The 13,880-nt window shown below is 41.5% G+C and overlaps 1 protein-coding gene across 3 annotated transcripts in view; it reads left to right on the top strand.

Annotated features, from left to right (window-relative positions):
- Positions 1 to 13,880, top strand: part of STRBP (spermatid perinuclear RNA binding protein) — a 147,254-nt gene that overhangs the window by 116,623 nt on the left and 16,751 nt on the right. For all 3 annotated transcript variants that reach the window (XM_047699522.1, XM_047699520.1, XM_047699519.1), the window contains 5 exons: positions 650 to 808; positions 4,455 to 4,589; positions 4,791 to 4,931; positions 7,708 to 7,831; positions 12,086 to 12,130. In XM_047699522.1, the coding sequence (XP_047555478.1) occupies positions 650 to 808; positions 4,455 to 4,589; positions 4,791 to 4,931; positions 7,708 to 7,831; positions 12,086 to 12,130 (604 nt within the window). The remainder of the gene's footprint in view (positions 1 to 649; positions 809 to 4,454; positions 4,590 to 4,790; positions 4,932 to 7,707; positions 7,832 to 12,085; positions 12,131 to 13,880) is intronic.

Raw genomic sequence — 13,880 nt, 5'->3', positions numbered from 1 at the left:
TAGTATAGCAAATAAATCTTGAGACTGAATCCTTTCTTTCAAGTATTGATTATGGTTTAAATTGAAAGCAAAGAGGTCAGTAGTAGAAAGCTTCAGATATTATTAACAGGCAAACTGGTTCCAACATGAAGACTTCTTGATTCCCTCTCTGTGCTGATTTCCCCTTATGGATCGAATCATAGAATTTAGAGGTCAGCTAATCAGTCTTCCTGTTTCTCAGATTGGAAAATTGAGGACCAGAGGAGAAATGCAGGATTAGACTGCCAGGTCTTCTCCTTTATAGTCCTTTGTACTTTTTCATTATGTTATTTTACTTTTCCCCTCACCTCCTTGGTTGAAAGTGGCATTCTGTTTCTCTATCCCCAGCCTTCAACTTAAATGACCCAGTAGTAGCCTCAGGTTTGCATTTTTCTAATCCTTTATTTAAACCTTATTACTCCGAGGATGTTTTCCCATTCTCTGTGGTGAACCTTCAGTAGGTAAACTTAGTTTAACCAGGGATTTGTAGGTTTAGGCACCCTCTCGTTCTTCCTGCAAGCTGATTCGTGCATTCAGATGTTATGGATTTGAAACTTGTATTCAGTATTTCATCTCTTCTCTGTGGTTTCTGATGTTTGAGTAAAACTGAATCTTACTGTAATTTGTACAGGTGTTACAAGCAATGGGATACCCAACGGGCTTTGACGCAGATATTGAATGTATGAGTTCCGATGAAAAATCAGATAATGAAGGCAAAAATGAAACAGTGTCTTCAAACTCAAGCAATAATACTGGAAATTCTACAACTGAAACCTCCAGTACCTTAGAGGTATATTTATATGTATTTTTTTCCTTAGAAAAAAGTGTATTTAGATTGTAGGAAATTTGAGAGATGTGGAAAAGTGTAAAGAAGAAAATCAAAAGCTTATATAGATGTAAATATTCCAGAGGCAGCCATTATTAATATTTTGGTTTATTTTTATCCAGCCTTTTGCGGGGGGCAGTCATGCAGTTTTACATCATCTTTTTTTTTTTCCACTTAACTTTAAAAAACCTGTTAACATAACTGTATAGTACACAACACATGAATGTATTCTAATTTAACTAGCATTCTCCTTTTGCTGGCCATGGAAGTTCCTTCTAGTATTTCACAGTTAAAATATATCAACAATATCAACAATAACTAAACAGTGAAAAATCAGAAGGTCTAGCAGAGGGAATTTAGGATTATTTGAAGTTTGTGCCGAGCTCTGGGAGGCAGTGGGTCATCATGGAGCCGATCTAGCCTTGAGGAAGGCATAGCCTGATCTCGCATGTTCCTCAGACTCTGAGTAAGTTCTAACAAATGAGCTTATTGCCACAGATAATAGAATGGGACAGAAATCTAAGTACTGACTAGACACAGCATTTTGGGGAATTCATGGAGCCCTTATTTACTGCATTCTGCATAAGGAACATTGGCTCTAAAGTAACAGCAAGAGGTTACATTAAGTTAAAAAATTTTCATTTGTGGGAATGAGTATTTACCAAACACTTAGTGGGCCATAATATTTTCAGTCTATAAACCTTTTGTAGTGCCTGCTACTGCCAGATTGCGTCCAGAGCCTTAAAACGTTCTCAGGCTAGAAGCACAAAGGAGATATCCATAACTAATTATAATGTAATGTGATAAGTACTATGATGGCAAAGTGAACATAATGTAAAATCTCAAAAGAAGAATTGATCAGGAAACTCAGACACTTGTAAATCAAAGGGAGTAAAATGTGAGTGAAGTTTGAGGTGATGTGTAGGATTTTGCTATGCGGAAAAGAGGTGGAAAGAAGGCATTTGGGGTCAAAGGAATAGGAGGTCTGATGACCTGGGATTGTGAAAGTACAGGTTTGAGAGGTGCCAGGTGGGCCAGTGTATGGGGAAAGATGGAGGCTGAGGCCTATGGAAGCCTCGTCTGACCCTTTTTTTTTTTTTTTTAAAGATTTTATTTATTTATTTATACAGAGAGAGCGATCACAAGTAGGCAGAGAGGGCAGGCAGAGAGAGAGGGGGGGAAGCAGGCTCCCCGCTGAGCAGAGAGCCCTATGCGGGGCTCGATTCCAGGATCCTGAGATCATGTCCTGAGCCGAAGGCAGAGGCTCAACCCACTGAGCCACCCAGGTGCCCCTCGTCTGACTTTTCATGGGATACTCTGGAGGAGCCCTGGGACCTGGCTTTTCAGAGGACCAGTCATTCACAGGTGATAGTCACAGGCAGGGCAAGATATTTTGCTGGCAGTGTTACAAATACTTAGAGAAGAAAGAGCTCATTAATTATGAGCTGAGACTGTTAAGTTCAGGGGAATTAGGGAGAGAGAGAGAGCAGTGTAGGCTGCACTGATAGCAGCCACGTGCATGTATGGTGCCTTTGGTAGGAATATATATATGCTTCATTTCTAAGTAATGTAGTAATGGCATGGAGGTTGGGGGAAAGAAATCCCTTATTCTTCATTTAACATTAAAATATTAAAATGCAAATGTTTGTATGTCTTGACTCATTTTTATAAAAGTGATTTCAGATTTGGAAAGCAGAGAGTGATTACCATAGACCTAGTTTCACAAATTACTCATTACCTTTTAAAGATGAAGACTAGAAATTTGCTTTGAAATTTTAAAAAATGTAGATTACAAAAACGCTTCAAGAAGTGAGGTGTTTTTTTTTTAAATTTCAGAAGACCTAGGCATGTTTATTAAATTTGTCTTGAAAAGTTGTCCAATGTTTCATTTCTTTCCCTACAGCATTAACCATTTATCAAATCAGCATAGAATAGTTTAAGAGAATCTTGCTGTCCATTGGGTTTGGATACATAATAATAGTTTGGGACATTCATTTCTTTCTTTTCTTTCTTTCTTTCTTTCTTTTTTTTTTTTTTTTTAAGATTTTATTTATTTATTTGGGGGGGAGAGAGATAGAGCATGGGCAGGGGGGAGGGGCAGAGGGAGAGGGAGACTTCCAGCTGAGCGGGGAGCTCCATCCCAGGACTCTGGGATCAGGACTGGAGCTGAAGGCAGCCACTTAACCACTGACTGAGCCACCCAGGTACCCCGAGGGCATTCATTTCTTTGTACGACATTTCTTGAGCAATTACTATGGTAGAATTAAAAACATGATCTCTGACCTCAAAAAGTGCTCAGTCTTTGGGTCTCTCCTTTCTCCAAATTATAGGTGCAGTATTTTGTGGTTTGTTTTATTTTTGGTGCTGCACTCTCTCGTCATTTGAAGCTTCACACTCTTAGATGAATTCCTTTTTTTCCCCTTCCTCTAGTCTTAATCCTTCCTCTAGTCAGTTCTTTCTGCCACTCCTGGCATGACTTTTCTCCCATCCAGGTACTAACCAGGCCCGACCCTGCTTAGCTTCCGAGATCAGACGAGATCGGGCGCGTTCAGGGTGGTACGGCCGTAGACTGGCATGACTTTTCTATAACACAAATCTAATCCTGAATTTTCTAGATTAAAGTCCCTCTGTGGCTTCCCATAATTCATACAAAGGCAAAGCTCATTTGAATGGCATGCAAAGTCCTTTATGAATTGGCACCATCAAGGGCATTTCTAGACAGGTCCTGCCTTCCTGTGCTTACTCCCTTATACAGCCAAACTGTGCTGCTTGCCATTGCCCAGACAGATGTCGTTTTCTTCTCTTGGGCCTTTCCATGGCTGTTTCTTCTGTCAAGAATGCCCTTCTCCTTAGTTTCCACCTTATCATGGTCTGTTGCTTACCTCTTTAAGGTTTAAGCTCAGGTTTGAATGTCACTTCCAGGAAAACTATCCTGATTGCCCTAGAAAATGAGTGCTGCTTCTCTGTTTCCATAACATACATCTGTTCTATAAAATACACTGTTTTACAGTGATGAAGTCTGTCCCTCCCACTATACTTTAGCTCCTTTGAGCACGGAGTGACTCTTTTTATTCTTATTTTTAAATTTCAGAATCCAGAGTCTGTAGCCTACTGTTTTTACCTTAGGTGCCCGTAAGTCTCTTTTGAGAGAACTGAGAGCTGTGTAGGAACATTTTCTTCCCATCTCCCAAATTGAGTTATTTCTTCATAACCCTCAAGATGAAAATCAGTGAATACTCAGGTGTCATGTGAATCTCAACTGTTCTGTCCACTTTGTTAGTCATTTAAAGTATTATTCTTAGATCATGAACACCACAGAGTAGATCCTAGAGTACCATGTAATGGCGAGGCCACATTGCTCTTGAACAGTGTTGAGACAGCCCTACTTTAGGGGCAGGCTGGCTGGATGACTGACTGCCATGTTTATTGCTTACGGAGTTTCTATACCTTTAAAGATATTTTGTCATTTTGTATGTAGAGGTGATCACATCCTAGTCTATAAATGCTTTAAAGTGTAATTTTTGAGCCTCTTTTCAAGCAAAACATAGTATAATTATATCAATAAGAAATTTAATACTTTAAAATCTTACTTGGTTGAACCTCCTTTTAGGTCAGAACTCAGGGCCCTATCCTCACAGCAAGTGGCAAAAATCCTGTCATGGAGCTCAATGAAAAAAGAAGAGGTCTTAAGTATGAACTCATCTCGGAGACGGGTGGAAGCCATGACAAACGCTTTGTAATGGAGGTGTGTACCTACATTCAAGCCAACCGTGCTTTCCCTCACAGACATAGGCTGTCCTTGGCTTATATGTAAAAAAGTTTTAGTCTGAGTTAATTCTTGTGGCACTATTTGACTTTTGGTGTTTTCTGTGTTGTGATACATTTAAATTAAAACTACACAGAGGAATTGCATGGGATAATTGCAGAGTGTTGTTCTTGATTTTAGGTAGAAGTAGATGGACAGAAATTCAGAGGTGCAGGTCCAAATAAGAAAGTGGCAAAGGCAAGTGCAGCTTTAGCTGCCCTGGAGAAGCTGTTTTCTGGACCCAATGCAGCAAATAATAAGAAAAAGAAGATTATCCCTCAGGTATGAGTTACCAAAAATAAATTTCCTTTTCTGTTCTTGGGGCCCCTTTAGCTTTTTCTGAAGTTGTTTCTTTTTCTTGAATTTGGCATCCTTTTCTTTGGGTTAGATCATGAATACTGTAATATTCCCTGTTCTGTGGTCTTCATAGGCAAATTATATATTAAAAAGAAGGTGTTAGCATTATTTGGGGGCTTTCAGTCACTCTCCGTCAGGTAGAGCCTTGAGGGATCTGGACTTGCAATGAGGTGTTAGCATTTGTTTAGGGAAACTGCCAAGAGTGTAGGGGCTTACTTTCATCAGAGTCTGAAGATGCACTTCCATTTCCTTTCCAGTTTTGTCCTTTTGCATTATTTATTTTGTGTTTTCCTTTGGGGGCGCCACAGTAAAACTTGACCTAATACATCTGTTCATTCCTGACATGGGCATGTCAGTCCTGCTGAAGGCCCAGGACTGTAGAAGGTCTTTAGGAAAGATGGCCTCCTAATTACATGCTTTTGGACAACAGAGTCTTCATTCATTTATGCATTCAAAAATATTTTCTAGTCGTATACTATGTGCATGATTATGAGGGCAAAAGAGATACATTGTTAAATATAAGATAGTTCTCTCCCTGGTGGAGAGTGCTGGGGCAGTACTGTCTGAATAGAGGATGTGATAGAAACGAGTCGAGTCGGTTAAAAATGTTTAGACTAATAGAGGAAGATTACTTAAGATTCTGAATGAAGCAGTTTGTTTAGTTTCTTTTACATAAGCTGAGTGCAACTCTGGCTAGAGTTGATCTTGTTTTATAGATGAGGAAATGAGGCCTGAAGAGATACAGACACTGCCCTTAGTACCACAGCTAACTGATGGTAGGGTCTCTTTCAGCTAGATTCTTCTCCTTCCAAAGACCGTGGGCATTGCGTATTATAGCCATCTTAGACATTTGTCTTGTCTTGTACTTATTGTAATAAGCATTGCTTAGGATTCTAGGATTCAAAATATAATAACCAAGGATAACTTTTACTGAGATGAAATACAAATGAAGCGTTTAAATTGCCCTGATACACATTCGGAGAGAGAAGAATTGGTTTATTTCCCTAAAACCTTCCAGGAAATGTGCTAAATTAGTAGAAAGATAATTGTTGACTTGTTTGTTTAGGTGTTTTTTACCATGAGTTACATCTTGTATTGGGTTAGTTAATGTTAGAGTTTAGAAAGCGAGTGCAAATACTTACTAGGTACTAGTTAAGTTTGGTTCTAGTAGACATGAGCTCGATTTGTGTGGAGTCACTCTGCTCCCACCAGATTGTTACTTCCTGACTACTTGGACTAAACTGTATTTAAAAAAAAAAAGTTATCTACATGAGGTTCACCTCATATTTTTAGAAATTTTCCATACTAGAAGCTCTAAAACTCTTGTGTTCAATATGCTTGACAGCCAGGAGGCAGTCTATTTTGGATGTGTGGGTTGCATTTTCTCCCCTCAGCCAAACAGAAAAATGGCTGTTCCCTGTGCGTGATACATTTGACCTTGAAACGGTCTTCTCCCCAGTTATGGTAGTGGTAGAGGTGGCGTTTCAGCATGAGATAAATGTGTGTATGCTCTGAATGTTTAAGCTGTTCGAGATACTGTTGACTTTATTCCACTGTGAGCTCTGAGGCTCTGCACCTTGGTTATAGGAGGGAATTCTGGTAGTTTTTTGTTTGAGTTTTTGTTGTGTCTTTTTTTTTTTTTTTTAAGATTTTGTTTATTTATTTGACAGAGAGAGACAGACAATGAGAGAGGGAACACAAGCAAAGGGACAGTGGGAGAGGGAGAAGCAGGCTTCCCGCAGAGCAGGGAGCCCACCTACGGGGCTCGATCCCAAGACCCTGGGATCATGACTTGAGCCAAAGGCAGACGCTTAATGACTGAGCCACCCACATGCCCCTGTTGTGTCTTTATATTAAAAAAATAAAACATTTCATTGAAAACTAGGTGTTCTTGATTTTCTTAAAATTTCAGTTTTGGAAAGGGATGTTTTAGCAGCCCTCTATTCTGTTTGTCCTTATCTAGTCTGCTCTTCAGAGTTTGCGGTTTTCTCAACGGCCTTTTCTCCTCTGAAGTAAAACAAAGTGGCTATCATTATCCTCATTGTATAATTAGTGGTAGACTCTGATAGACATAGAGATTTATGATTTTACCAGAGTCCCATGGCATTTTAGAGCAAGAGGGCACTTTAGAGGCAGTATTTATTTCATGATTGGTGCATGTATATACACATACACGCATACACATACTGCAGGAGATGTAGACACAAATCACATGACTTTCCTGGAGTTTTCATTTTTGGTCTTCCTTCATCGTTCTGTTTTTTGTTTTTTTTTTTTAAACTCCACTCAGGTTCACAGATAATTCTTGGTGGTTGGTTGTGTAGTTTTTGTCTCTGGAAGGAGAATTCAGTGGATTTCAAACCTGGGTATCAAGTGTCTGTGATTACTTTAGTTAGGCCTGAAATACAACAGATGTAATTTGACTACTGAAATTTGTGTGTAGGAAATGAACTCTTTCTGAGTAACCCTCAAGTGAAAGAAGAAGTTATTTGCATACTTTTATGTGTCCAAATATTCTTCAGAACAGCTCTGTAAAGTAGGTGTTATTTTTATTTTACAGATGATAAATTAAAGGTTCAAGGTCCTAGATGACTCACTGACTCATCTACAGGCTCAAGTTTCTCATAGAGGTTGTGCATTAGGGGGATGGTGGGATGTTAGTTCTTATTTCTCTCAGTAATGAAAATCTTATTTTTAACAGGCAAAGGGTGTTGTGAATACAGCTGTGTCTGCAGCAGTCCAAGCTGTTCGGGGCAGAGGAAGAGGAACACTAACAAGGGGAGCTTTTGTTGGGGCTACAGCTGCTCCTGGCTACATAGCTCCAGGTAGAGTATAGCCTGTAAGAGGTCTGCCTCCTCGTCAGGGCCAGACTTTGAAGAACAGCATGTCTTTTCTTCTCCAGGGTTATACACGATCCCTGGAAACATAACATAGGTGTAAGATGTGTGTGCATGGACGTTCAGAAGAAGAGAATCTACAGAATATCACAGAGTCCAGGTTTTCTCCTGGAATCTGCTCAGTGACTGGAGGCATCCTGGAGGGAGGTGACAGAGGAGGAATATTACACTTGGTTGAGGGGACGTATTTTGACAATGAGGAAGCTAATACTCCGCAGATTGAGGAGTGCACATGTGCAAGCGGGGTGCATTCAGCGGGACATAGAGGGTGGGTGGGTGTGACAGGAGAGGAAGACTGCTGCAGAGAGACTCCCTCATTGGGGTGTAGCCTAGCATGAACAGCGTTTCTTTAACTCGGTGTGTTGGATCCAGCGAAGGTCTACAGAAGTGTAAAAAAAGAAAAAGGGAAACTTATTTATCCAGAGCTTACTCTACAACAGATACTTTGGCATATATGATTTCACTTAATTGTTTTTTAATCTTCACAGTGTTTCCTCAAGTAGAAGTTATTTCCATTTTCTAGGTGAGGGAACTAAGGTCTAATGAGAGAAGGCAACTAGCTCAGTCTGAGACATAGCAAACAGCAGAGCAGAGATTTGAATGTAGGTGTTTGCAGTTCTAGAGCTTATATTCTTTCCATTTCACCACATGGCTTGAGGGAGATGGGAAAAGATGCCCTCCTTCTGCCTTCTGTTCTAATACTTACGTCATTTCAGCAGTAGGTAGAACTGTCTCATTAAAGTCAGGTCGTCTGCCATATTGAACGTATGGAACTTTTCACTTAGCAAGTAGACTGCTTATAATTGTGGATCGGGACGAAATTCTCTGAAGGATTGGATCTTATCCCATCATTATTTTTTTTGGTAACATTGCTAAGAAGTTCACTTAGATTGTGTATGTGTTTTCTTCTTACTCCCTCCCTCCCTCTCTTTCTTTAAGAAAGAGTTAGAATAGGCTATTTGGGAAGTTCTGTGGGTTATATGGTTTTGGAATTAGGCTTGTAGGAGTTGATCCCTCAAAGATATGTCATATAATGAATATATTTGCTCATTGAAGTACATGTGCCTGCTTTGGGATTTTACTGTTGTGCAGCTTATGATCTAAAGGTGAGACAGGCTGATCATATAGTCACAATTATATGTCACAATTATATGTCCTTTATGGGTATGTTCTGTGAGAGAATTTAACAGAGAAACTGGGTCTAGGCTTTGGGGCCTGAAGGCCTCCCCCAAAGAAGTGTCACCTGACCTGAGCTTTAGAGAATGAGGAGGCATTAACCTGGAGAAGACTAGGCTGGACAAGTGTTGTACACAGAGGAAGCACATTGCTGGGCCAGGGAACTTACGGATGAGAAGGATTAGAGGAAGGCCAAATGTCTTCTAGTGTGGAGAGCACTGTGTGTTTTGGGTGGGGGCTGGTGAGGAGAGAATGACAGGGACAGGGAGTGATTCGAGCTGAAGCTAGACACTCAACCCAGTCCTAGAGGCCAAGGTGTGGGTTTTGGCCTTAGAATGCTAAGTGTAGTGGAAAGTCGTGAAGGGTTCTAAGGGGAGAGATGACAACATCAGACTTTCCTGTAAAGATCATCGTCAGTAGTGTGAAGAATGGATTGTAGGTACAGAAGTAGATGTGAGAAGACAAGTTAGAAGGTTCTAATAAACTCATGGCTCCGGCCAGAGACCGTGCAGGTATCCCCAGGTGTGCAGGGAAGCAGATGGGCGGCAAGAAGCAACCACATTAAAGACAGACAGAAGCACAATTAATGGATTTCATGTGGAGAATGAAAAGGAGGGAGGTTTCAAGGATTTCTCCCAGCGTTTTCAGCAAGAGGAACTGGGTCAGTGACTGTGCCGTTTAAGGAGATGGAGAATGCTGAAGGATGAGAAGGTGGGAGGGAGATGGGAGAGAAAAAGGTTCATTGTGGTTTGATTCTGTTTATAGGTCCCAAATTAAGACACTGTTCTGTGCATCTCACTGTTTCTACTGATATTGAATATTCTCTTGCCTTGTTCGATCATTATTTCAAGAAAGCAGCTTGTATTAATAATAGGCAAGTTATTGAGATGAACTTTCTTACCTTTGATTACATGTTCAGCGGGGGCTTCCTCTGTCTGAGAGCACCGGCAGTCGCCTGGTCATGGACGCTTACCTCCCACCCATCATCTAGGGGCAGTCATGGGAAAGGCTGTGTCTGTGTGTGCGCGCGCACGCGCGGAGGCTTGTCTATAGTAGCTTTTCTCTTATGTCATCGCATTGACCTCTGTGAAAGGCCTATCTTGTGAAGCTTTTAAAAATGAAGTTCTTTTATAGCCCAGAGAAGATTCAGATTAGGTCAATTAGATTATGGATAGGTTATATGCCATTTGCGGAGTGTATTCTGTGCAGCAGGGACTGTAGTAAGTATTTTTACATACATTATTTAATTACATCCCCTGCCGACTCGGTTACAGAGTGGTGACATGACAGGCACAAAGTCACCTTGCCGAGGGGTAGTGAAGTCGGGGTTCAAACAGCCTGACAGTGGCCGGCTTAGCGGTTGTAGTTTTCTCTCTCTTTAAGGAGGTTTTGGTAAAATCCTTAAAACTGTAACCTTAGTCATCCAGCTGGCTACCTTTTCCTGGAATAGATGTGATATGCAAACTTTCTAAAGTATTAATTTCTCTCTTGGCCTCAGTTCCTACTGCACATTTCCTGCTTCTTCTAGCTGCATCGTATCCTCTTGAAATCTAGGATATAGGGAGCACAAAAGACTCCAATTAAGACCAAAGACTAAGGCTACATTATATTATCCCCAGTTTTATGTGACTTAAGTGTAGACTAAAAAGTGAAAATTTTCATCTCTCAGGAAATGTTTCCGTTAGTCCCTGAAAGCAGTTTACTTATTCAGCATACATTTGAGTGTTTTGCTTCAAGCAAGAGATTTGGGCCCGGGCATTTGAAGGTGACTAGCATGTGCGCTGCTGAATGCTTGGAAAGTCATATGGGTTAGGAACAAACATTTGCATCAACACTGTGCGCTGTGATGGAAGCTGTAGCGTTGCGGGGGGAGGGGCTCAAAGGAGCAAACAGCAAACCCAGGAGACTTCACAGAGGAAGTGATACTTGGTCCTGATCTACAGTCAGTGTTGCAGTTGGGCAGCTAGAGAAGAAGAAAAAAATCCTTGCAAGCAGCAGAAAGGATTATAGAAAAAGGGCTTGTAATGTTAAAAAGGCTTGATTTGTTTTAGGTACAGTGTGAAGGGCGCATGTAGATTTTGTTCTGTTTTAGAACCCAGTTTTCCCTAAAGGCTTACCCAAGCAATTTAGTATTTATATTTTTAAAGTTGTTTTATTGAAAGATTAAACATTATGGCTTCTATTAGCACAGTATTTCTAATCCCTACAACACTAGATAAAGTAGCTTGGAAGAGTTTTCATTTTATAGGCATGAAAAGGCAACTCAGAAATTACATGTTTAAGGACATATAAGAAACCAGTTCCAGAACAGATTGGCCCAAAAGCTTCACTGTTCTTCAGATGGACAATATGAGCCTTTTTCATAGGCACCAGAGGTTAATGTCAGTTTGGCCAACTTTATTGAGAGACTGAGCTGGGATCAGGAAGTCAGATACCAGGAGACATGGACCTTGTCCCCAAGCCCACAACCCGATCCACATTCCCGTTCAGCAGCACTTGAGGCCTCAGCCTGTCCTGTCACTGTTTTCTGAAGAGACCTGGGAAGTTCTGCTTTCCAGCTTTAAAGAAATTGGTTAACTTGAGTGATTCTAAGTTCAGGGAGAGGAGACAGATTTGTTCAACAGATTATATTTAGTGAGTGGTTACTATGTGCCAGACTTTCTGCTAAGTTGACATGGTAAAAAAAAAATGTCTAAGACTTGGTGTCTGTCACTCGAGTAGGGACACAGACAAGGAGTCGATAATTACAGCACAGTGTCATAAGTGCATGGAGAAAGACAGGATATTCTGGTAGGTCAGGAGAACCTTCTAAGTCATGGTGAAAAGCTTCCATGCTAAGCAGGAATGGAGGGTTTGGCCATTCTGGGAATAGTTCTCATTCATCCAACATCTGGAAGAAGTCCTCAGGGCCCAAGGTGCTGGGCCAGGCAGTACTTGTGAATGGGGCGAGTACCGATTGGTTGCTCTTTGCTCTGAACTGATCGGCTTTCTTCTTCTTTGCACTAGGCTATGGAGCACCGTATGGTTACAGCACAGCTGCCCCTGCCTATGGTATGTACACCGTCTTTCTTATTTCTCCTCTTAGCAATGCTGTCACAGCAATCTAAAGCACAGTTTGTGTCCAGGGTTTCTTTAAATGAATCGGAGGATCTCAGACCTGTTCATTCTAGTGACCCAACTTAAATTCCCTTTGAAAACGCCACAACCTTGTGGTTCTTGGTTTGGTTGGAGTTGCTCTTCTCTCTGCTTTGCCTGATTGAAGGACTGCTTGTTCTAATTGCCTGTTTCTGACCATATTGAAATTAAATATTTTAAGTAGTTCTTCTTACAGCCAACTGATACTCCATTCAAAGGCTACTGAAGGGCCATACCCGGTTTCCAGCTTGACTGCTCGCCGGTTACATGGCTGCATTGAAGTTTCTGGCTTGAAACCGTCTGGGTGACTTGAGTTAGGGTTAGGAAATATTCACTTCAAATTTGTAGCCATCGTCCTTTTCCATAAATTTTGCCTTAGAGGTGGTATAAATGGGCCCTAGCATGGTGACGGCGTGTCACCGGCGGTGTCACTGGAGTCCTTCCCACCCAGAGTCTGTGGTACATGTTACAAAATCATAGGAGTGTCTCCTCTCCCTCCAAAAATAAAAAATAAAAGCATATGCAGAAATGAACCTCAGTGGCCCTTTGGATAACTTTTGAATGAGGTTTATGTGGCAATGGAGGCAGTAGGTTTGGAGTCAGTGATATGCCCTTTTAGACATTTTCTCTAACTCAGGCGCTACATGTTCCAGGTCAGCCATCTGCAGGATGTTTGCCATTGAGAGAAGAAGAGAGTGTGTGTGCGCACGAGTGTGAGTGTGTGCTTGTGCATGTGGAGTGCCTATCGGTGCGACCCTGGGCTGGGCGTGCACGTGCACTTTGGGGAAGGACCTTGAACGTCCCGCTCCTTGTAGTGTCAGTCCCTGACACAAGCCTCAGGGCCCTTCATAATGCTTCCTCTCTTCGTGCGTCAGCTTTTCCCTTTTTGTTCAGATGAAAATGTTGGGTCCTTAAATCACTGCTAAGTGGAAGCTTCATTTGATTTCATAACTGTAAAAAATAAAGAGAAAATGAACAGTTTGACCACCTTCCCCATTAGGATAGTCTGGGAAAATGTGGGGAAGCGGCAAGGGTCAAACAATTGGGGTGAGTCTTCTCTATGGCAAAATGCCAAGTCTGGGGTTTCATCCTTCACCTGAATGTCTCCTCTGGAATGCTCAGGTTTGGTCCCCAAAGTCCCCAGGTCCCCAGATGTGGGGTGACTAGAAATTGAGAACTCATTTGAGAAAATGTTTTTACCCGGAATTTCCTCTAAATTCAAATTCTCTAGCTCCTTTTGTTTTGGCCATTTGCTTTTACCATGCAGCCGACTTCTGGGTACCCTGACCACCTCCTCCCTCCTGTGAATTAGGTCTGGGCAGTTGATCCGAATCCATTTTGGCTCACTGGTCCCATTGTGGTGTGTCTTGTGTGCGCGCCAGTGCATCTGCCTGCTAGGGCCGGTTGTTAATTCCGTGTCTTTCCTCCAGACATCGTAAATCTCATGTTCTTTAGTACAGTTTACTAGGGCTGAATTTTTCTCTTTAAAACATGGGTATGTCTGGGCTTTAAGCTGCATTCATGTCTTTCCTCGGTCTTTTTAATTTTTCTCTCTTGTTCCTCCCTTTCCTCTAACATTGTACTTTCACCCTGCGGCCTCTGAGCCCCCACTTCAGAAGGCTCCTCCCTTCCATGTGCCATATAACTGACTTCCAAAGCTGGTGAA

This window comes from Lutra lutra, chromosome 13 (genome assembly GCF_902655055.1).
Source record: "Lutra lutra chromosome 13, mLutLut1.2, whole genome shotgun sequence".
Lineage (NCBI taxonomy): Eukaryota > Metazoa > Chordata > Mammalia > Carnivora > Mustelidae > Lutra > Lutra lutra.
Note: the sequence above shows the minus strand (reverse complement) of the source record. Positions and strands in the feature narration are given on the sequence as shown.